Source organism: Rana temporaria, chromosome 6, assembly GCF_905171775.1.
Source record: "Rana temporaria chromosome 6, aRanTem1.1, whole genome shotgun sequence".
NCBI lineage: Eukaryota > Metazoa > Chordata > Amphibia > Anura > Ranidae > Rana > Rana temporaria.
In genome coordinates, this window is record NC_053494.1 from 177,174,491 (window position 1) to 177,199,593 (window position 25,103).

General features: G+C 40.1%; 1 protein-coding gene across 1 annotated transcript in view; it reads left to right on the plus strand.

Annotated features, from left to right (window-relative positions):
- The window catches only part of KCNH7 (potassium voltage-gated channel subfamily H member 7), a 572,057-nt gene that overhangs the window by 292,882 nt on the left and 254,072 nt on the right, over window positions 1–25,103 (plus strand). Inside the window, exon 3 of the mRNA XM_040357854.1 lies at window positions 22,379–22,534. Coding sequence (XP_040213788.1) covers window positions 22,379–22,534 — 156 coding nt within the window. The remainder of the gene's footprint in view (window positions 1–22,378; window positions 22,535–25,103) is intronic.

A 25,103-nucleotide genomic window follows, 5' to 3' on the forward strand; every position in this document is an offset into this window, starting at 1 on the left:
AGTAAAAAAAAAAAATCACTCTACCTCATGTAAAAAAAAAAAGGAAATAAAAATCACTTTACCTCTTGTAAAAAAAAAAAAAAAAAAAGCATTATGCTCTTTTGCTCTGGTGCCCAATTTGCTTTGGTGCCCTTTGGCATTTATTTTGTGCCCTGTGGGATCCTGCAGCTGGTAGTCTGTGTTTTCCTCATCATGTTAGACTGGGTTCTAATAGTTAAAAGGCTTGTTTTATTTTTTCATTCTATCTTACTGTTTGTCTGCTATTCATCCCTTTTCTCATTTTAATTGTTTTTTTTTTTTACCCTTGGATCCTTTAATGAATCTTGCTGTAAGAAAAATCAAATGTGGCAGAATAAATTGATAGGGGGGTGTATGGAGCACAAATGTGGAAGCACTGATTTTGAAAGTGATTGTTATCTCTATAGCAGTCTCTGGTAATGTGTCTTTATTCTAAATCTGTCTTCTGGAGCATGTCCTCAGTCAACGACAACATCTACAGCAGGGGTATTGAATTAAAATATGGTCAGTAAAATTCTCCTTCAGGAGAGGTCGAATTTTCATGTTTTTTCCATGACTCAGATGCTTTACATTACACCCCCCCCCCCCCCACATCAGTATCCTCATTCCCTCCTTCACATCACAATCCCCCTTTACATCACAGAGCCCCCCTTCTTACATTGCAGTGGCCCAGTTTACATCATAGCCTTTCCTTCACATCAAAGCCCCTCTTTACATTGCAGTGGCCTATCTTTACATTGCAGTGGCCCAGTTTTACATTGCAGTGGCCCAGTTTTACATTGCAGTCCCCAATTTACATCATAGCCACCCCTTCACATCACAGCCCCCCTTTACATCACAGAGCCACCCTCTTTACATTTCAGTGGCCTATCTTTACTTTGCAGTCTCCAGTTTACATTATAGTCACCCCTTCACATCACAGCCCGCCTTTACATCACAGAGCCCCTCTCTTTACATCGCAGTGGCCCAGTTTTACATTGGAGTGCCCAGTTTAAATCATAGCCACCCCTTCACATCACAGCCCCCCTTTACATCATAGAGCCCTCCTCTTTACATCGCAGTGGCCCATATTTACATTGCAGTCCCCAGTTTACATCATAGCCACCCCTTCACATCACAGCCCCCTATTTACATTGCAGTGGCCCAGTTTTACATTGCAGTCCCCAGTTTACATCATAGCCACCCCTTCACATCACAGCCCTTCGTTCACATCACAACCCTTCGTTCACATTGCAGCCCTCCTTTGCATCACAGTGCTATCATTTACAACATTACAATTACACAGCCCCCCCCCCCCCAAATCACAGTCCCTTTACATCACAATGTAGCCTTTACTGATTATTTTGTTTTATTTAGATACACATTAATAAAACATTATACATTATACAATTATAGCAGTGCTTATTACTTTTAAGATACTGTTGTTGTACACATCTTCATTATATATATATACAATTCACATAGGTTGACCTTGCCACTGCGTTCTGTAGCGTATCCCCTCTAACCTATGGGTGTGATCCTAAACACTCCTACCCATCTGTTAGAGGAGCAAAGAGAAGAGAAGAAAGAGAAAAAAAGATATATAAACCAGAAAAGAAAACAAAACCATAAAGAAAAGGAGAAAAAAAAAAAAAAAAAAAATTCGCCCATACTCTCTCCATTATCCCACACCCCCATTCCCCCCCCTCAAGCCCTGGAGTCTATAAAAGATTTCCAGGGTGTCCAAATTCTTAAATATCTTTCCTTTTGGTGTTGTGCTGTTTGTATTAATTCTTCTAATTTACTGATTTCTTTTACTTTATTTATCCACATCTCTATTGTGGGTGATGTTGAGGACTTCCATTTTTTTGTTATGCACATTTTTGCAGCATCTAATAGATGACCTAGACTTGTCTCCCTATATGCTTTCTCTTGTATTTGGTTCACATGTAAGAGGTAGAATTCTGGATCTTCCGGTATCTCATATTCTGAGCATATCTGAAGTATCCTTTTAATCTCCAGCCAAAAGCTCCTTATCAAAGGGCAGTCCCAGAATATGTGTAACAACGTCCCTTTATTCCCCAGGCACCTCCAACATTTATCTGACACCTCCGGGAAGATTTTGTTTAATCTCTCCGGTGTCCTGTACCACCTCGCGAATATCTTATAATTTGTCTCCTGTGTCCTTGCGCATATTGATGTTTTATGTATTCGTTTATATATGCATTGTCGCTGTTCCGTGCTAAATACCTTTTTTAGTTCCTGTTCCCAATCCTGGACACATTTCAGAGGATGATTCCCTGACTGTGTCAATATATCATAACATAATGATAGTGTATGTTGTAATCTTCCCCTCTCGCTACACATTTTTTCAATTCTCGTAATTGGTCTTTTGAAAACCCCTGGGTTTGGTAATGTATTCAAAAAGTGAATACAAAGAAAACAACTAATGTATACCAAACAACAGGGAGGTCTGGGAGTGCCAGATATACGGAAGTACTACTATGCTGCCCACTTGAACAGATTAATAGACTGGAATAGGCACGCAGACACTAAACTCTGGGTACAAATTGAACAATCCCAATCTAAAACGCCATTAGAAAGGGCACCATGGTGGTATGCTTCATTTCCAAAAGAACTTAACAAAAACCCGATACTGGGAAATACAGTGAAGATATGTGTAACAGCTTTTTCCATGATGGGCATGGACCCTAGGACCTCTCCACTATACCCAGTACTGGGAAACCCCCTTTTTCCCCCGGGAGATGAGGATGGAGTTTTCCGAGACTTAAGGGAGGGGGGGTGTAGACAGGTAGTGAGTTATATACGAAGGGGAAGATGGCTCACAATAGCTGAACTGATGGAACAAGGGGGGGGATTCCATCTAAAGTTTTGGAATGCACTCCAGATGGTTCACTTTTTGAATACATTACAATGTAGCCTTTACAATATAGCCCCCTTTACATCACAGTGCCCTTATTTTTTTGTTTACAAACTTTTTTTATTAGAAGGTTTCAAAAGGTGGTACAGATACATTTGAATTTGAAATTGAATCAAAATTTCATATCCGTACAGAAAATGACAAAAATGTACAACATATAACTGGGATAGTCTAGTCTATAAAGGTGCACCATTATCAATGTGCAAATTTGAGCTGCGATGGCTCAACGCGATTGGCACTGCGCTGACAAGCCATTCACCTCTGCAGCTAGGGGTTCGTATCCCGGTCTCGGCTACATGTGAATTGAGTTTGGTGGTCTCAGCCCGGCTCCCGGTGGGTGTGCTATGCGAGGTAAGCCTGCGCTTAGTACGCCCACCCCCTCCCACAAAAACCACCACACTTACACGCACTCGAAATTGGGTTAACATGCACGCACTTTGACCACGCGGTCTCTAAAAAAAAGAGAGACGAAGGACTAACGGGGCTGGTGGAGCGGGCTAGATCCTCTCACTCCCTTATAGGGAGTCCCTCTGCCCCGTTGGGCTTCAAAGCGGAGCAGGTAAGGCGGGCTATGTGGGAGGACCCCCTCACGCACCCGCCATTGCCACCCGGGGCATGGAGAAAGGTGGCAGATTGCCTCTGGGGGAGGCCTGCCTACTCCCAACTCCTGCAGTCCGGCTCCTCTCTCGAGTACACGCACAAAATCCACTTTAAAAGCAAAAAAATAAATAAGAAAAAAAAAAAACGTCAATCACGTCGGGTCACAAGTAATTTACATAAAACATAAAAAAAAAAAAAAAAAAAAACATTTCCTGCCAGGTCTAAGGTCTTTGAAGGCTGATATAATCACAACAAAACAAGTTGTATCTGCTACCCAATAAACAGGCACTTTGCCGCTACTACACCACCTCAGGGACAAATATACCCTCATACAACCTAATTAAAGCCCAATGTTACCAACATTTTGTTGGAAGGAGGGGACACCCAATACCTAAGATTAGCCCAACCCATTTTCTTTCCTGCAACCGAGACTTGCAGAAAAAGAAAATTGCTTGATTCCCCCATCGACACAGTCAGTGTTGATGGGGAAATCCCCCATGCTGCGCTATTGTGTTTTCCCAGCAGGGGGAGCCGTCCCAGCTGGGAGAACACACAGTGATTATTGCTAGCGGCTATAGCCACTGGCAATAATTGCATGAAAAATCTGACAGGCTGGTTGTACCCATGTTGATTGATTGATCAACTTGTGTAATATTAGCTTGCCCATGTTCAAATCTCTGCTGGTTCAGCAGGGACTGATTTCTAACTATCTATGACTGGCTTTACACATACATGATGTTTTCATTTTTTGTTTGTTGCCATTTGAAGCCATGGACAGTCGGGTAAATAGTATCTTCAGAAGGTGGTTAGCGAGGGCAGCTAAAAATTATATGGAGTCACCTGCCGCCTCAGTTTTACTGCACAACAGCAAGGGAAGAACACATGCTTTTAAATGCAGACTACCCTGGGCTGATTTGTATTTTAATGAACAGATGCTTTACCAAGTCAGCTGTGGTGTGACTTCATCCTGGCATCCTGGCTAAGGCGGCACAGTAATAAAGACTGCGGGGTTTCCCTCGATTGGCTTGCTTCTCCCTTCTCGGGTTAAAAAGGTCATGCACATGCAGGCTGGCACTGTAGGACATAAGAGATTTTGACAGTGAGTCATGAAACAGAGCCAGCAATCTATAAACAGATGGCTCGAAAATGCTGACAATACAAAGGAGCTGAATATGTAGAGAAATGAAATGTCATACGGCAGGCGCAGGAAAAGTGAAGCGCTTGAGAAGGTAAACCCACTTAAGTGTGGAAATTTGTGAAGTGGAAAATATCATTGGGCTTGTTCAGAAAACCTGAGTGAAACATTTCTATCTCGCTCTGCCTGTGTACAGAAAACTTGCAAGCAATGGGATTACCACAGATTTACTGTAATTGTGCCAATCGTTATGTACCTTGTTTTCCTGAAAATAAGCCTGGGTCTTATATTAATTTTGGCAATAAAAGGCACAGTAGGGCTTATTTTTGGGTTAGGTCTTACCATGTAATGTGCTGTCTTCTCTCCCCCTCTCTCTCCCTGTCTGTCAGTAATCCCCAATGTAAACCAAGTTAAAATGCTTGTAAAATCCTATAATAACTCCATTACTGTAGTATATAATGTACAATTTGTATGTTTCTGTAATATAAGTGTGCCAAAAACCTTCTGTGACCCGCTGGAGCTCTCTTCCCTGCAATTATATTACAGAAACACACACATTGTACATTATATACTACCGTAATAGAGTGGATTATATGATTTTACAAGCATTTTAAACTAGGGCTTATTTTCGGGGTAGGTCTTATATTGCAGCCCTCCTGGAAAAAAAATGCTAGGTCCTATTTTCGTGGTAAGTCTTATTTTCGGGGAAACATGGTAGTTAGTGTTTAAAATCTCAATACATACCGGTAAATGGCTTAAAAAATGCAGCTCAAATGTTAGATGCTTGCTATAGTGTGTTTTCAGTGAGTAAAAATTGCAGAGACCCAGAGCAAAATACCAGGGTTGACTATTTTCTGCAGCACCTTGTATTTTTAGCTGTTGCCCAACAGTTTAGATTGCCTATTAATACCGATATATGGCAAGGCATTAGTGCACACCTAACCATCACACCTATATGAGCTTGTTGGTCATTTAATCTCAAATCCCTCTTATCCCAAAACCATGCCTTGCTTTGTGGTTATAACAGACTCCAGTCTTCTGTGAAGGCTTTCCATGATTCCAAGGGTGTCTGGGAAATATATGGGTTATTTTAAAAGCCTTATTTTCCTAAAATGATTTTGCAGTTATTGGTGAAGCCCTGAGATGACCTCTTCAGCTTGACACATGCACCCTGCAACCCCATTGGGGTCTACAACTTCTGTTCCTTGGGCCAAAATGTCTTGCCTAAGAACAGGCACCTTGATAAGCCTCTTCTATGTGTCCTTCAGTCTATCATTAAGGCCCTTGAATTCTCCAGCTTGGGCACTAAGCCTCACTCACTGTCACACTGCAGGACAAAGCGCTTTTAGGCTGCATTCACACCTGATCCTTGCATTTTTGAGCATTTTTCAGGTGTTTTTTGCACTTTTTTATGTGCAATATTGGCACGTTTTTATGTGTGGCTTGCTTGTTTTTATGCTTGATTTTGAGCTTTGGCATTTTTTTATTAGCCAATAGAGAAAATCTGTTGCATCATTTGTTGCAAGGTATTTTAGCTCTTTTAGCTTTTACATTAGCTTGTTCTTCTTTATTATTATTATTATTATTATTATTAATAATAATGTATTATTATTTTATTTTTCGTTAGGGTAAGGTGTTAAGGTCAAGTTAGGGTTAGGATTAGAGGTTAGGGTTATTTATAAAATATAAGGTGTGTTAGGGTGTTAATACTATTACTACTACTACTACTACTACTACTACTACTACTACTACTACTATTAATAATAATAATAATATCAATAATTATAATAATAATAAATGAATAAATACATGTAAAATAAATACACAAATATTTTATTATTGTTTGAACTAGATGGACGTAAACCTGACTAACTATATAACTATGTATAAATAAATAATAAATAAATTCAATAAATGAATGCTAGGTAATAATAAATGTAATACTATTAATGATAAATAGCTAAACACCCTAACCCTAACACAAAATAAATACATGTATTATTATTATTATTGTTAATATTTTATTTCGAGTTTGGGTGTTTTACTATTATTATTATAATTAGTAATACTACTACTATTACTACTACTACTACTACCACTACTACTACTAATAATAATAATAATACTTTATTTAATATTTTTAAGGTTAGGGGTTAATTATTTATTTATGTATTATTACACATTATTATTTATTTATTTGATTTATTTATGATGATTTTTAGTTATTTGTGCATGTATTTTACATTTATTTGTTCATATATTATTATTATTATTTTATCTTTTACATTTGAGCAGAAAATTGCGCAAACATGCACGACAAAAAGCGCGAATGTGCATATCTGCCCGATTCCAGCTACATACATTTTTTAAGATTCAGGCGTTTGGCTTCAGGCGACTTGGAGTGGAGATGTGAACCTTCTCCATAGAGAATCATTTATATTTTCTCTGCCAGCGTTTAGGAGCTTTAAGCTACAAAATGCTGAGGTGCGAATGGGGCCTAAGTGTACATGAAGGTGCTGCCATTGGATAGTGGAATGGTCAGTGGGTAGCACTTCAAATCCCTTGTGGTTGTAAAATGATTGGCATACATATGGGGGGGGAGGGTATAGGAACTAGAGTTCCTAGCATACATGTGTTCCAGTTCAAAGACGTGTCCTATGGAATTTGAAAAACCCCTTTTCTTATACAATTATTGATTACAAAACATGTCCTACTTCTAGATTTGTTGTGCGCTTTAAATAGACTGATCAACAGTGTTAGTATCTGCATTCCCCTTTCCATTAATAGACGAGGCGGTAGCTTTAGGTGAATGTTGTCTGGTACCACCTGAGAAGGCCTTTAAATTATTAACTATAAGACAATCAAAGAAAACATAAGCCACTCCAGCTTGGCCACTCAGGCACATCCCTGGTAGCTTTAACGTGTTAACTGAATCCACTGACTTATATTTTTTTAATGGTTTTGCAAAGTTCATTTGTGTAAAAGGTCAGGAAAGAACAGCATCACGGCAGGTAGTTGACCATTTACATATGTTAGGGGGAAGATAAGATACGTTGGCTGCCTTACATGGCTTCCATTACCTTTCTGACAGATGCTAATCAAGCTAAAGTATAATGTTTTCATGCTGCACCTTGCAGTGTATTCCTAGTGAAGGTAGAAAACTGTTGTCGCTTATCTATCAGATGTCTTTGAGTGCAGTAAACTGTAAGCAATTGTGTATTTACAGTTGATGTTCTAGTACTGGGGTGTCCAACCTATGGTCTACGGGTCGCATGCAGCTCAAGAAGGCTATGAGTGCAGCCAAACAAAAAATCATAAACTTAATCAAAAATATTGATTTTTTGCGGGGGGATTTGAAAAAAAAAAAAAGCATTTACACTTATCCCACTTACACACGATCGGAAATTCTGACAAAAAAAACGTGGATTTTTTCCGACAGAATATTGGTTCAAACTTGTGTTGCATACACACAGTCACACAAAATTCCGACCGTCAAGAACGTGGTGACGTACAACACTTCGACGAGCCGAGAAAAATGAAGTTCAGTGCTTCCGAGCATGTGTCGACTTGATTCCGAGCATACATTTTTTTTGTGCGTCGGAATTGCACACAGACGATTGGAATTTCCTCCAAGAACTTTTCTTGTCAGAAAAATTGAGAACCAGCTCTCAAATTTTTCTTGGCGGAAATTCCGACAGAAAAATTCTGATGGAGCATACACACGGTCAGAATTTCTGATCAAAAGCTCACATCGGACTTTTCTTGGCGGAATTTCTGATCGTGTGTACGCAGCATTAGTGAACACATGTGAGCAAAGAAAAAACCTGACAGTGTCTCTTTCCTGAATTTTTTGAGTTTTATCGTCCCAAAGAAAAATATCCCGCTTTGCACAATCACACCTTAGTCATTCGTTTTCAGCACCACCAATATTTGTGAGCAACTATTTTCAAGGATGAAGCACACAAACAGCAAAATTAGAATCAAAGTATCTGAAGAGCAGACTCTCAAACACTGACACTTTTTGGGGACCAGTAACACTATAAGGCCCCGTACACACGAGAGAATCTATCCGCTGGAATTGATCTGCTGGTGTGTACATCCCAGCGGATCTTTTTCCGCAGATTTTTTTCGGCCCGACCGATTTCCAGCAGATAAAAATTTCTTAGCATGCTAAGAAATCTATCCGCTGGAATCGGCTTCAGCGGATCGATCCGGTGGTCTGTACAGACTCACCGGATCGATCCGTCCGATTCCCTCCCTCGCATACGTCGTAATGATTCGACGCATGCGTGGGTATCCTTATATGACAGCGTCGTGCACGTCGCCGCGTCATCATCGCGACACGTCTTCGCGATGGGATTTCGGCGCGGATTTCGATCCGATGGTGAGTACACTCCATCGGATCCAAATCCGCGGAAATCCTCGAGAGGATTTATCCGCGGATACGGTCCGGCGGACCGTATCCGCAGATCAATCCTCTCGTCTGTACCCGGCATTAGGCTCCAGGCACACTAGCATTTTTTGGGAAAAATCACTGGATTAAAAACGCTGGTAATATATTTTTGTAGTAGCATGTAAAAAAAAGCTCAAAAAACGCTATTGGGAGCATTTAGGAGTGTTTCTGCTGGAAAAATGCTCCATGAAACTCTACAAAAAAAATTAAAAATTCTGCTCCTAGACGCTCAAATAATGATAATTGCCTAAAGTATTCTGCATGGACACATAGAATAACACTATTTAACTTCTAGGAGCAGAAAAATGCTAATAACAGCTTCTTGGAGCAGAAAAAAAATCCTAGTGCCCACAGTGATCAGTGCTAAAAATATGCACTGTCACTGTACTATTGACACTGGCTGGGAAAGAGTTAACATTGGGGCGATCAAAAGGTTAACTGTGTGCCTAGCTAGTATTTTACTACACTGTGGGGTTGATTTACTAAAGGCAAATCCACTCTGCACTACAAATGCACTGCAATTGAACTTGAAAGTGCATTTGGAAGTGTAGTCCCTGCAGATCCGAGGGGAAGGGGAAGCTCTACTGGTTTTATCATCCAATCATGTACAAGCAAAAATGCTACTTTTTATTTTCCTTACATGTTCCCCTTGGATCTACAGCGGCTGCACTTCCAAGTGCACTTGCAATGTACTTGTAGTGCAAAGTGGAATTGCCTTTAGTAAATAAACCCCTGTGTGTGTTGCTTTCACATGGGGAAGACATGGAATTTTTTTCCTGCTTCGCAGGGACATCAATTCCATCCTATCCCTCCTGGCAGACCGCCGTTCCGCCTCTTTGCCTGATGTTTGGTGGGTGCTGATGGACATAGAGTCTGTGATACCTATCGATAGGCTCCCACTGTGTATGATCACAGCATGAGCGAGCCAATGGTGGCACGCATGCACGCCCCTACCCGGAAGAGCCGAATCATGTATATATACGGTACACGATCCGGCGCAGAGGTGCTGCCCTATAGCAGTTAAACTGCTATAAGGTGGACCTTAAGTGGTTAATATACATACAGTTAGGTCCATATATATTTGGCCACAGGCACAATTTTTATACTTTTGGCTCTGTATGCCACCAGAATAAAATTAAAACAAAACCATCTAAATGAATGTGCAGACTTTCAGCTTTAATTCAAGGAGTTAAACAAAAATATCAAGTACAATTTTTAGTAACTGCAGCTATTTTTATACATAGCCCCCGCCCCCATTTTTAGGGGCTCAAATGTAATTGGACAAATGAATATAATCATAAATAAAATGTTAATTTTTTATATTTTGTTGAGAATCCTTTACTTGCAATGAGTGCCTGTAGTCTAGAACCCATGGACATTACGATAGATTTGGTTTCCTCCTTTCTGATTCTTTGCCAGGCTCTAACTGCAGCTGTTTTCGGTTGTTCCTTGTTTGTGGGCCTTTCTGCCTTTAGTTTTGCCTTCAGCAAGTGAAGTGCATGCTCAATTGGGTTGATACCAGGTGATTGACTGGGCCATTGCAGAATATTCCACTTATTTTCCTTCAAAAGCTCTTGGGTTGCTTTTGCAGTGTGTTTTGGATCATTGCCATCTGTACTGTGAAGCGCCGTCAAATCAACTTTACTGTATTCGGCTGAATCTGGGCTGACAGTATATCGCTAAACAATGCAGAATTTATCCGGCTGCTTCTGTCTTCTGTCACATCACCAATAAACACAAATGACCCAGTGCCACTGGAAGCCATGCATGCCCATGCCATCACTCTGTCTCTGCCATGTTTTATAGATGATGTGTGCTTTGGATCATGAGTTGTTCCAAGCCTTCTCCACACTTTTTTCTTCCTGTCATTCTGGTACAGATCTATCTTACTTTCATCCATCCAAAGAATGCTTTTCCAAAACTGGTCTGTCTTTTTTAATTTTTTTTGGCAAAGTCTAATCTGGCTTTTCTATTATTCAGGCTTATGAATGGTTTGCACCTTGTGGTGAACCCTCTGTATTTGCTCTTGTGAAGTCTTCTCTTGATTGTAGACCTTGACAATGATAGGCCCATCCCCTGTAGAGTGTCCTTCACATGTCTGGATGTTGTGAATGGGTTTATCTTTACCATAGAAAGGATCCTGCGATCATCCACCACTTTTGTCTTCCATGGACGTCTAGGCCTTTTTATGTTGCTGAGCTCACCAGTGCATTCCTCTTTCCTCAGAATGTACCAAACCATTGATGTGGCCACTCCTAATGTTGCTGCTATCTCTTCGATGGATTTGTTTCGTTTTTGAAAACTTAAAATGGCCTGTTTTACTTGCATGGTCAGTTTCTTTGAATGGATGATGTAGGTTCACAGCAATAGATTTCAAATGCAAATACCACACTTAGAATCAACTCCAGATCAGTGTTGCCAACCTACCATATTGAAATTTACTGACACATCACCCAAAATTTACTGGCACAGCTAAGATTTTACTGGCAGTTACAAAAGTAACAAAATTACAGTTTTAAGTGCAAATTCCAGTATTTATGCTACAAATAAGTACAATATGCAAGTAGCAATGCAATTTACGGTAGATATTACAGCAAAAAGCATATAGTAAGTAGCTAAGAGACAGGACTCAGGAGGTCAAGAAATTAGAATGGGTGATGCACTCATGAAATTGACTCTTACAGTGATACTGACAGCAGTATGCAGCAGCACAGATGATGATGACTCCTCATCGACATGACATGTCCCCTCCTGAGTCACAGTGACAGTTTATCTCCATGCCAGGTGGTCCCTTTAGTCCCCTCCAGTTCAAACAACACTGACAGTTCTGCTCCTGGCTTGCCTTACTCCTGTCCTGCAGACCCACACACAAGGCTCTGGCCTCTCCGCTTGGCTCCCTTGCACCATGACATCACACGACATGCTCAGACACCTCCTCCACCAGACCCATCCCCCCACTGGCACTGCCCAAACACACTGTAGCAGGCACTTGGATGGTCTCAGCTGGCTCTTGACCCGAGCTGCCAATGCACAGTTCCGAGCCAAGTGTCACAGCCATATTTTTTACTGGCAACCTTTTCCTCATACTGGCATCTACTGGCAGGAGAAAATTGCCCATTTTTTACTGGCTGCCAGTAAAAATACTGGCGGTTGGCAACACTGCTCCAGACCTTTTACCTGCTTAAATGATGAAGAAATAACAAAGGAGTAGTTCACACCTGCCCATTAAACAGCTTTTGATGCAATTGTCCAATTACGTTTGGTCCCTTGAGAAAGGGGGTTAGCTATTCTTAAGAGCTGTAATTCCTAAACCCTTCCTCCGATTTGGATGTACATAACCTCAAATTAAATCTGAGAATGTGCACTTTCAGTCCACATTTATTATATAACTATAGCTTGAATATGTTTTGGGAAAAAACTAAAATTGTGTCCAAATATATATGGACCTAACTGTATATATTCAAAACTGTTCCCTGATTAGTAGATACATATACAAAACTCAATACATACTTTTTGCAACGTTGTGGTTTCTGAGCTTCACTCCTCCAAAGGCTCCAACAGTTTGCTGGCAAATCCACATTTTAATTCTACAACTATTAGTTAGCCAAATGTTTTCTCTGTCAATATACATTTTCTAGTCAGGATCAAAAATATGAATAAATGCTGAGGAATGCAAAATAAAAAGAGTCTGTATGATGCGTTGAATAACCTTCTATCAAACAAGACAGCTCTATAGAATGTTATTCACTCGCTTAAAGAGTGCTATTCTCAGATGGAGAAAGCTATAGTGTTTATTTAATCAGTCTGAGCCGCACAGCCTATCCTTCAGCAAAGCTATTTTTAGAAGTTGTGAAACAGTCCTAAATTGCTTATTTTCTGTTTACTAAAGTAATTTTGTTTGTTTCCATGGGAACAGAGGCAAGTGTCTTGGTGTAACAGTTTGGAGAGACGGTTTGAAGGCACAATGGCTAAAACTTGAGCTTTTTGATCACAGATTGGCCCATGTGAAATAATGACAATGTAAAAGGACGTTAAAGGAACTGACAAAAAACAAAACTGGAAAATGCATATTTTTTGGGGGGTTGTTCAGGGTAGGGAGGAGTTTTAAAGCGTATGTTAAAGCAAAAAGCAAAAAAAAAATATTAGTAATAATCTGCAAGACATGCACAAGGTTTATCCATTTACACACGCTTCATGTACAGAAAAATAACTGTTGATGTGCCAGAATTTAGAGGTCTATCTATAAAAAAAAATGTATAGCCATTCATCAAGCATAGCTGCTTGTAAATTCGTTCTGTATGAATTAATCCACAACCACTCATTAGGGATTTTTAATATAAATGCTGTGGCTGTTGTACAAATAGGGCAAAATCAAATGTTCTTATGGTATTTCCACTACTGTTTAAATGTTTTTTAGACTAATTCTAGTCTGATCGAATTTTCTTAGGCTATTGTCTTTGATTGAATGCTGTTAGGCCAATGTCTTAGGCCGGCCTTAGACGGAGTGAGTTTCTTTCCTGCAACCGCAGTGTTGACAGAATCCCTCCCGCCCCAAGCCATTGTGTTCTTCTCGCAGGGGGGGGGGACCATCCCCAGCAGGAGAATACAGTGATTATTCAGCCGCTAGTGATAGTTGCATGTGAAATCCAAGAGGCTGTTGATCAATCAGTTTTACTTGGGTACATTCAGCCTGCCCATACATGGTTCCAATCATGATATGAACGGTCAATGCCTGGCTTTAGGATATTTTATCTTCTGTTCAAATGTTCTTAGGATATTGTTTATGCTATCTTTGGTTGAATGTTGTTAGTCTATTATCTTAGGCTAGTTTGCCTTCTGGTCAAAGCTTATTGGGCTATTGTTTCAAGTCAGTTTCACTTTTGGTTGAATGTTTTTAAGGCTGGTACACATGTGCCAGATATCGGCTGGTTTCTGTTGAACCGGCCAACATTCTGCCAGTGTGTACAGTAGCCGGTCTGAAAGGAGCTGGCCTAACATCCAGCTTCTGTTGAATGGGTATGCTAGAAAACCAGCAGCCTACTAGCTTCCAATCAGCACTTGCGGCCAATGTCAGCGATCGCTCACCCTTGTGTTCTTGCAAGAGTACAGCCCCCTGTCAAAACATAATAGCTCAGCGGGAAGAACCGTATACTAACAATGCATAGTTAGTACAGGGAGCTTGGCCCAAGCTTCTACGTTTTTTTACCATTCAGCCCACTGGGTTGTAGGCTGTTTTCTTTGAGGATTGAAAGTTATTTCAACTTGACAGCTGTGTGGGAGGAGCGTATGTCCCCAAACGCAGCCAGTGTGAGTCTGGGGAATGCACCCACATGGCTATCAAAACGGGAACAGTGTCTGTGTTCGTACAGCCATTGCTTCCCAATTTACACGAATGGGATTGCCTGAGTTCAGATGCATGGAACACCAGTGTATCCCTTGCGGACAATTAGGGCCCATTGTACATTAAGTACACCCATGTGAAGGCAGGGATAGTGATAAAAACATTGTCAGAAGTTCAATGGGCAAGCATCAATAGGTGTTTTTTTTTGCTGCAGATGGGTTATAGATTCCCTTTGAGGGGTTATAGATTCTCTATGGTGAAGCAGGTCAGAAATAGGTCAACTGCAGATCAGATTCATCTGTCAAACTGATGCTATTGTCACATGCCCAAAGCCATAAATACAAGCCTTATTGCATTCCAGCTGCTGATGTTCTTACAGAAGAACAAGGGATAGACGCAAAGTTTCGCACATCATCATCCAAAAGCTCCATGTAGAAGCAATCACAGAAGGACAGGTTCTTCATCCTACTTACACCCGCGCTCTACTCTGTGGGTGACCAGCAACAGTCCTTTCTGCACACTGTATCCACGCCAAGAATAAAAACAAGATAACATTCATAGTGATCCTCTGAGATAAACTTTATTGAAGAGTCAAGTCACCCATAAAACAGATAAAGCTTATGCGTTTCATCCCAAGAGCGCTTTCAATAAAGGTTATCTTGGAGGATCACTTCTACTGTCAGCTTGTTTGTAATTTCCTATGTAGTAGGCCATTATGTTTTTTTACAGGGAATTGTTCTAATACTGCTCTGGGTCAGTGCATTAGCCACCTGGGTAAGACAGAGCAACACCAAAATCAAACTGTTTTTTATTATTCATAAATTGCTTCTTTTGCTTTTAAATATATAATATACACCAAAAATATATATTTCATAAAATATAACATATCAATGAATGTGCAAAATAAATAAGGTACAAATCCATATGATCCATATGATTCATAAATTGCCCAGTGTCAATAAATGTATCTTCTTAAAAAAAGTGTACTGTTCATTCAAATTTTCTTTTTTGTGTGTTAAGCTTCGTACACACGATCGGATATCTGATGGAATCTGATCCGATGAATTTTTTCGTCGGATATCCGATGAAGTTGACTTTCATCAGTCTTGCCTACACACCATCGGTCAAAAATCTGACCCTGTCCAAATGCTGTGACGTAAAACACTATGACGTGCTGAGAAAAATTAAGTTCAATGCTTCCGAGCATGCATCGACTTGATTCTGAGCATGTGTGGGTTTTTGACCGATGGACTTCCACACAGACGATCGTTTTTTTCTATTGTTTTTTTATCCATAGGAAAAATGTAAAACATGTTCTGTTTTTTTCACCGATGAAAAAAAAAAAAGATGGGGCCCACACACGATCAGTTTGTCCAATGAAAACAGTCCATCGGTCTGTTTTCATTGGACAAACCGATTGTGTGTACAGGGCTTAAGATTTTGGGGAGAGGCACAACTGTAGCCTTGATAAGTCTACCAGAGTGTCCCCCCAGTCATCAAATTTATATATATATATATATATATATATATATATATATATATATATATAGAGAGAGAGAGAGAGAGAGAGAGCCCTGTTTTCATATATCCAGGGCTTTCTCATATTTGGGGGGGCTTATATTTTTTTAAGTCACAGCCATAGAACCCCAAGTGGGGTATGAGATAACTCTTGCAGGAAAGGTTAATAGCGCGGGTGTCCCCACCATTTTCTAAATAAACTGTCCGATGCAAGAAAAATATACAGTGCAAAGTTCATATGCAAAACAAACTTCCTATAAGAAAGTGCTATTGCTTCAAGCCTTATCCTCTTCTCCATGTTCAGTGTCCACACTGTGCCTCCTCCACCTTCTACACTAACTACCAAAAACAATAAACATCAATGCTTTCTCCATAATGACCAATTCAACTCTTTTCCAGCCACTATGGGGTTAAACGAGTCCACTCTCCTCTCCCAAGCCACCATCTACGCTGCTTAAGAATGTGAGACTGTACATAAAAAACAAACTGCATCATGTAAAACCCCTTTTATAAAAAAAACTATTAAAAAACACAATGCACTTACACGAGGAAGTGTCTAACTCAACACTTAGTATAACATTGTATACAAATCACTGATACCGTCAGCTCCAGCCACAAATCAACAGACTGTGAGCAGGCACACACTCTGTGTCGGATGACGTAACTCCAAAACAAGCTCCAACCTATGCATTTCGCTGTGCGTCTTAAGGGATGGATAGGATGCGGCTCATTCCGCAATCACTTTTATATGTGTAATACATACTACTTCTTCTAAATTTGATGCTGTAGCCCAATAAATGGCAATAAAAACATTGCAACAAATATGAATGGCTATTGGATGTCAGCAGAGCTGAACCTGATTCACTAAGCTCTGGGGAAAATTCCCTTGCAAAGTTCAACTTCCCAACTTCTTTATTAAATCAACCACACTGTGTACCTGTCCATGCTGGCAAGAATGGCTGATTCTTAGCACTGGCTACCCTTGTATATGGGCTGTAATACATTTTTAAAATAGTTCTGAAACACGGGTTTACACTATTACAAGAAGGAACAATAACATACAATTTCTAATATCACTGTACAAAACTCTGCGACTGCTGAAATGGCATAATACAGTATCATGTAAATGCCTAGTGCAGCTCCCTATTTATGAACTTGGCCCTTTTCCTTTGAGTCAATGAGGTTGGTTTACAAAAGGCAAATAGGCTGTTCACCTTGCAAGGGAACTCCGCTGACTTCCATCATCCAACCATACAAAAGCAAAAATTCAAATGTTCAAAACAAAATGTTTTATTTGCCTTATTTGTTTATTTTTCCTTGCATTTGATTGGCTATTCTTTTCAAATTGAATTTCCACCATTTTCACTAAATTTAAATGTTCTTGCAGAGTGAACTGCCTATTTCCTTTGGTACACCAACCTCTCTAATTTATTATAGAATGTCAGCTCTACTTTAGGCTTGTTTTGCTATCCCAGCAGCAATAGTCATTGTCTTCTGATAATTAAGGCACTGTTCTGTTTTGCAGATTGTTTCCCAGCATCAGCACTTACCTCATTATAGAGCTGAGTTTTTATAGAATATAATATAAGATCAGTTTGCTGTGGCCAAGGAAGTAAAGTTTCTAGTTTTACCGTGTTTAGTCACATTGCATTAGTCTGAAACAGACAGAATTGCTGAATCGGGCACTTAGGGAAGTCTGCAAAGATCAAGTGTACTTTGTGAAACTTTTTTCTATATTTTTTTATATAAAAAAGTGCAATGAGTGGCATAAGCTGCTTAAAATCGAACCAACTGAATTCATTATGTTCATTTGTGGAATGTAAGTTTTATTATATTATATAATGCAGCAGGATTGCTGCCACAATATTTATTTCAAAAAAATAATTGCAACAAATGTATCTGTTTTAGAGCTGGGGAAATTAAAGATTAATTCCTCGATTAATCTTTAATTTTTTTTGATCGATCAAAATTCTTTTGATAGATCAAAATTCTTTTGATAGATCAAAATTCTTGACATCACCGGACAGCCTGGACAGTGAGACTTACCCTGCTGGATGCGAGCAAACTGCACTCATTGGATTGAGGTACCTTTGCATCTGTGGAGCAGGAGGATGCATCAGGCTCCATCAGGGGAAGGGGGCAAAAATAACCATCGTTTTCCTGTCCTAAGCAGTTTTGTGCAGACAATTCTTTGTGTGTCGGTAACATCTGTTCCGTGCGAAAGACTGTTCGGTTCTTCAGGGTATATTGTCAATAAAATGCGATCATGTCTGCTTCCAGAAAATGTAAACACTCTTGTATGTCTGCGTGATTGGCTAAAGTGATGCCTACTTGCCTACTATAAAGTGACTGACCGTCAATATACTAGATACGTTTTATAATTAAAGTTAAACTAGCTTTCTACGTTTTTCTTAAAGTTTAATAAGAAAAAATTACTTACGTCAGTGCTACAGTTTGAATTTAAAACGTATTTGTGTGAACTGTGAAGTTAAGTTATGGATTGTGGAAACTAACTAGTGTCGGTTGATTGTATATAGTGTATACCACATTTACCACTGACTAATGCAGAGTTGCAATGCAAGGAGATCAGCTAAAAGTAGTTGGATCTGTATGTGCGTTATATTTAATCGAAATTAGTTGATTAATCGATTTTAAAAAATTGATTAATCGAACACGGAAATTTTAATCAGTATCAGCCCTAATCTGTTTACGTCTGATGAAGGAAAGGATTTAGGCCAGATTCACACTGTGGCGGGTTGTTGCGGGTACATGATAGCATGTAAATTGTACGTATTCAGACACACAAAGACAAAACACGCTGCTCTTTGGCAGACTCGTGGGAGTGCCACTCATTCTTAATGTCAACCCCACGCATCCTAAAACACAACACACTTTCAGGTGCAGTAAATTGCATAGTGCAAAAGCACCATGCACTTTCTGTTTGGCAGCAATTTTAAAAAGGTGCAGGGACCTTTTTCTGCGTTTTCCTGCAGGTACAGCAGCCTACTCAAATAATGGGCTGCGGTGCCTACGCAAAATGCGACGGTGTGAACCTGTCGCATTTTGTATCTAAATACAAGTACGACAATGTAATATATTGAAATTTACCAGTCTTTAGAGAGGATAGTTGCATTTCTGTATGGACCTTTCTTTGTGCACTGGTGCGCAGTCATGTTAGTGTATTTTATATGTGGCCCAAGACAATCCTCTTATTCCAATATGGCCCAGGAAGGTCAAAAAGGTTGGACACCCCTGCCCAAGAGCAAGAGCAACTCTGATTGCAAACTCAGCTCCACAAGAGAAATTTGGAGCCTATTTCTTTAAAACTAATGCCACGTACACACGATCATTTTTCGGGTTGTAAAAAACGATGTTTTTTAAAAATGTAATTTAAAACGATCGTGTGTGGGCTTCAGAGCATTTTTCGGGTTCTGAAAAACGGGCAATTTTTTTTCTCGAACATGCTCTATTTTTTCACGACGTTTTAAACGTTGACGTTTTTTGGGTTGTAAAAAATGCTCGTGTGTGGGCTTTAATGACGTGAAAAACTCAGAAGCAAGTTATGAGATGGGAGCGCTCGTTCTGGTAAAATTACCGTTCGTAATGGAGTAAGCACATTCATCACGCTGTAATGGCGCGTACACACGATCGGTTAAACCGATGAGAATGGTCTGATGGACTGTTTTCATCGGTCAAAACCAGCACGTCGTGTTTTACGTCACCGCGTTCTGACATGATCAGTTTTTTAACCGATGGTGTGTAGGCGTGACGGACAATCAGTCTGCTTCATCGGTAACCGATGAAAACCATCCATCGGTCTGTTCCCAGCGGATGGACTGATCGTGTGTACGCGGCATAACAGACAGAAAAGCGCAAATCATCTTTTACTAACACAAAATCAGCTAAAGCAGCCCCAAGGGTGGCGTCATCCAAATGGAACTTCCCCTTTATAGTGCCGTCGTACGTGTTGTACATCACCGTGCTTTGCTAGAACATTTTTTTTCACGATCGTGTGTAGGCAAGGCCGTTTTAATGATGAAGTTGAAAAAAATGTCGTTTTTTCTAGAGCCTGAAAAACTTCGTTTTTTACAACCCGAAAAATGATCGTGTGTACGCGGCATGACACTTCTGGTAGTGTCAATCTCCTGGTCCTCCACTGCGCTTAGTAATACCCTTGTAGTAATAACTTGCATTAAGGTAACAAAAATACTTCTGACTTTACAACTCCTTTAACTTCACTTTACATCTTGACCCTAATGCATTTTACCAGAACTGTGACACCGGTATTACATGACTAGTCACACAGATAATTTGCTACAAAATCTGTACTTTGGTGTTCTCTAAGAATCTCCCTGTTCTCACCAGAAAATTTCTGCCACTGAGAATTTCTGGATGATAAAATGTGTAAAATTCCTTCACTCAAAACTGGGACATCAAATGTACATATAATACACTAATCAATATGATGGGATTAATTGTTGTACATGAAAAGACTGAGGCAAGCTAAAGAAGCTTTAATCAAAGATAACTTTTGATAAATTATTTTAACTTTCCAGTAATGATCCATGCAAATTTGAAAGCCTCCAGCAGATCTGCCAGCTAAATTGAGGACTATAATAATTAAAGGTATATTATTTGTAAGGTTTTACCGCACATAACTGGCCTATTTTGAGTAGATTTATTTTTGTTAAAAACGTTTTAAGTAATTCCACTTTTAATATTCTTTGAAAATCTCAGTTTTTTGTTCTCTCAACTGTTTTGTTTTCAATTTCTTTTTATTGATTTTTTTTACAAAATACAAGAACTTTAACATTTATACATAATTCCTTTAAAATTCACGTTGTTTCCATTGGTTATTCCATATTCAAAATCTTAATGAGTCTGTGAGTTACTTTAACCTTATTCCTTAATACAAAATAATTTCATCATTTGCTCCTATTATTTTCCATCCCCATTCATCCTCTCATCCCCAAGGGATTCCCTTAATTTGCAGGGATTTTCTCTCACTTCCTGACCCATAGTCAAAGAGGAAGTGAGAGAAAATCCCTGCAAGATATTAACATAGTTAATATCTATAATGATATACATGCCCCCTACATGTATCGTTTTGTTTTATTACTCACCCCCACAGCTGTAATTTGCCCCGCAATATCACCGAATTGGTGGGTGTTTCTCATTCCCGGCGCTCGGTTGGTGGAGTCGTAATGTCTGAAGACTCCTCCACCCACTGCTACACTCCCCTGGCCAGCCAGCGTTGCGAGCACGAGCCTCGTGCCAGGGGAGACTGAAGTGCATCTGCAGGAGTGACAGAGCACGTTCTATGAAAAAGCAGAGCGCGCTAATTTTTCTCCTGCGCATGTGCACAAGAAACAGGAGGATAATTGAGACAGAGAGGCAGAGCTTACTCCTCCACCCCCCCCTCGTCCCCCACCATGTCCTTCACATGCCCCGGTGTGTCTTCCTCCTCCGACCCCCCTCGTTCCCTGCAGCCACCGGCTTCCCTCTGCTCTCCTCTACCGCGGGCTGCGAGAGGGGGGATGAGGGGGTGCATGCGAGGGAATCTGTCAGGATGGAGAGCAGAGACAGGGGCCGGTATGTCTTTTCTGAATGGGACATGGAGCGTTTGTTACTGATCGCTCTGTGTTCTGTGATAACTGAGCAGAGTAACCTGTGTGTTACTCTGCTTCAGTTTATGAATGGACAAACACAGTAAAGGCAGCCAATCCTGGGAGAGCTGGAGGGGAGAGGGATGTGAATTGTGAACTTTTTACACAGGATGTGCCTGTCTCAGACTAGTGCATGAGGTATGTAAATAACCTGTCACTCACAGCAAGGGGGAGGATTTGACAAAGGTTTTCGCTGTTTGTCAAGATTGATCTCACTGACCAATAAAAGAGGATTGCTCAGAGCTGGATTAACTCTGTGTGGCAAGACTGGGCACAGATGATAGGAAATCTTATACTCAGCATTGTGACATCCACTTTAATTTGGGCCATACATACTCTTTCTCTGTACAGATATTCTGCACTAACTTGGGTGATATGTCCCACCCTAGACCTTAGCTTCTTCTACCTACTTTCTCCCTACCCAATGAGAGTTTTGTTTGTTGCTGCTGAGGTTCTCGCAAATCTCTCTTGGGACTCCTTTTGTGAATTACTGAATTTGCACCCCTATGCCAGGCTTTAGTTGTATTCTTGCAGTTGGACTATCCTTGTACAGTCTTTACTCTACATTATGAATAATCTCAAAATAGTGACTCCTTCACTTGACTTGTGACTTGTGGAGGCAGAAGGGACAGTTCTGGAAGAAACATTTAATTACTGCTTTCCCTACAAGTTAGAAGAATAAAACTGAAATATCTTGGAGCTAACTGTAATTTATCTTCTCTTTCAGGTTCAACGTTCGTTTGCAGTACCCATATTATTCCTGTAAAGAACCAGGAAGGTGTAGCCATGATGTTCATCATTAATTTCGACTGTGTCTCAAAGCTTGATAGTCCTAGCTCCCCGGATAAGTTAAGCCAAATTCTTCCACTGAAATCAGAAAACCGTAAGTAGATCTCGGAAGTTTTAATTTCTTATGTGGGTTTTCATTCTGAAAATCTTTACAGATTTAATAGACAAAATAAAGAAAACATGATTATACAGAAGTGCCAATGCTGATCTCACAAAAAAGATAATTGCTTGAATGTCTTATTTAACCACCTCCAGTCTAGGCCAATTCTGACATTTAATACAAACTAAAGGTAATGTAGGGTGCAGGGGCACCGCCCCCCCAATCCAAAAGCAATAGCGAATTTATATTCGCTGTTGTCTTCCTGATTCTCCCCCCGGCCAATCAGGAAGTGGATCCTGAGCCTCGTCACCCTTTTGGCCCAAGAGGAGAAGTGATCCTATTGGCCGCCAAGAAGGAGGAGATGCAGAGGAAGCCACCATGAAGCCCTGCATGCAACCTAGATGGGGTATGTGTGGGGCTGGGGACTAGTAGCCTGTGACCCCCCCCCCCCAAAAAAAATTAGGTAGAGTCAGCAAACAATTCTTTAAGAGGAGTGGGTATGGTGCTGCTTGTGGTGTGTATCCCTTTAAGTGTACCTGCAATTAGTGTGCTAGGTGAAGTGTTTAGGTGTGCAATTTGACAAATATAAGGTGATGGCACATAAATAAACGTTGTGAAAAACGGTTGTGTGTACGCTTTAACGAGGGGGAAAAGCAAGTTATGAGACGGGAAATTAGCATAATCAGACCAAAGGGTGGCGCCATTCAAATGGAACTTCCCCTTTATAGTGCCGTCGTACGAGTTGTACGTCACCGCACTTTGCTCGAGCATTTTTTATCACGATCGTGTGTATGCAAGGCAGGCTTGAGAGGAATCACGTTGAGAAAAACGTTGTTTTTTTTTCCATGACATGAATAACGGTCGTGTGTACGTGGCATAATAGTGATTCCAGGCCAACATTCTAATCCCTGCCTTAGGACTTTGAAAGTCACTGTCCTGGGACAAGGATGTGCACATTAGATATATTGACACTTCACTGGTGCCATACTTGTTTCAGGTAAGTGGCTTCCTAAGCTGTGAAAGATGGATCAGGGAAAAGCCCAGGATATTGTGCCTTTAAAATACGTCAGCATTGGCAGCTTCCTTATTTCTATCCAAAAGGTTTTGCTGAAATATATTTTGGATTCTGTCCTCATATGAACCACATATTACTGATTTTATCTTCATATAAACAACATTGTAGACATTTGATAAAATGATTTCGTGAAGTGTAGGTTGCTTTTTACATTTTGTGATTATCAGCAGTCGAAAAGAAAGCTTAATCTATCTCAATCTATCCAAAAACAAATTTATAATTTTATATAAAGACGTCAGCAGACAGTGGACTTCAGCACCACTGTAATTAAAACAGGTCACAGGAGTGTAGAACAAATTGTACTCCTTTGATCTGTGTGGATTTCCCACACCACATTCAAAACGCACTGCCTCCACAATCTGCTGTGGGTGCCAAAACCTTTTAATGGCACCCCATATGCAGATCGCAAATGCAGTGCATTTTCGGGTCCCAGATCGCATGTTACCACAGTACCGTGCACTTTAGTACGGCACGTTTTTCAAAAGTAGTGCATGCCCTGCTTTTTGTGTGGTCCGGTGAGATTTGCAGCACATTCAAATGAGTGGGCTGCCAAATTGCACTGCAGGGGAACACAGAGGGATTCTGGTATGGACCAGACCTTACTGAGGAAGGTATATAAACATAGATTTGCCCTTGGGACTTTGAATGAGGCTTAACACACCCAATAAATAAATGAATGGTATGCAGATTTATTGACAGGTACAATAATAGTAAAATAGCATATCAAACAAATACCATGCTAATGGACAGATTTGTAGTAATTGCCATGATATATTCCATAACATAATACAGTATTCCAAAAATCAGTACATAATTAGTTTAAAATTGGATTTTACGACCCTGCGTGTTTCATGAATCAATGTTCACTTCCTCAGGGTATTATGCACACACAATTATCTGTAAAGTAAAACAATTTTGAAATACATGATATAGTTGGTTAAAAAAATATATATAAAAAATAAGCTAAGGTAGGGGACCCATACTTACAAATCTGCTAAAAATTAAAGCACATGATCATGTTCCAATGTTGACCACCAGGAATGTCTGACCCGGGAACTGTGGGCAACTGTTCCTCTTATTTACAAATGTGCACCTTCAGCTTACTACCCAGGGCTGAGACACACGGGAGGGGCAGAAAGGGTAGCTGGAAGCTTATCATGGAAGCATCCCAAACTGATCTCGAATGCAGGCTGAATGCACCTGGAAACAGGCTATGTTTGGCCATTGACAGAAGCTCCATGTGGCTTATAGGTGACCGTATATAAAAAAAAATGTAGCAGTATTATAGTTTGTCCCAGTCTCTGTAATTTATCTTTTTTTTTATGGACAGTTTGTAAAAGCATTTATTTAATATCCTGGTGGTCCATTGTTTGAAGCTGAACTCTTGGCAGATGTTAAAGTGTTACTAAACTCAGCAACCTGCATTCATTATATCTGGTCTCCCGCAGTACACAGAACATGGAAATGCAATTATTTTAGTAAATATAA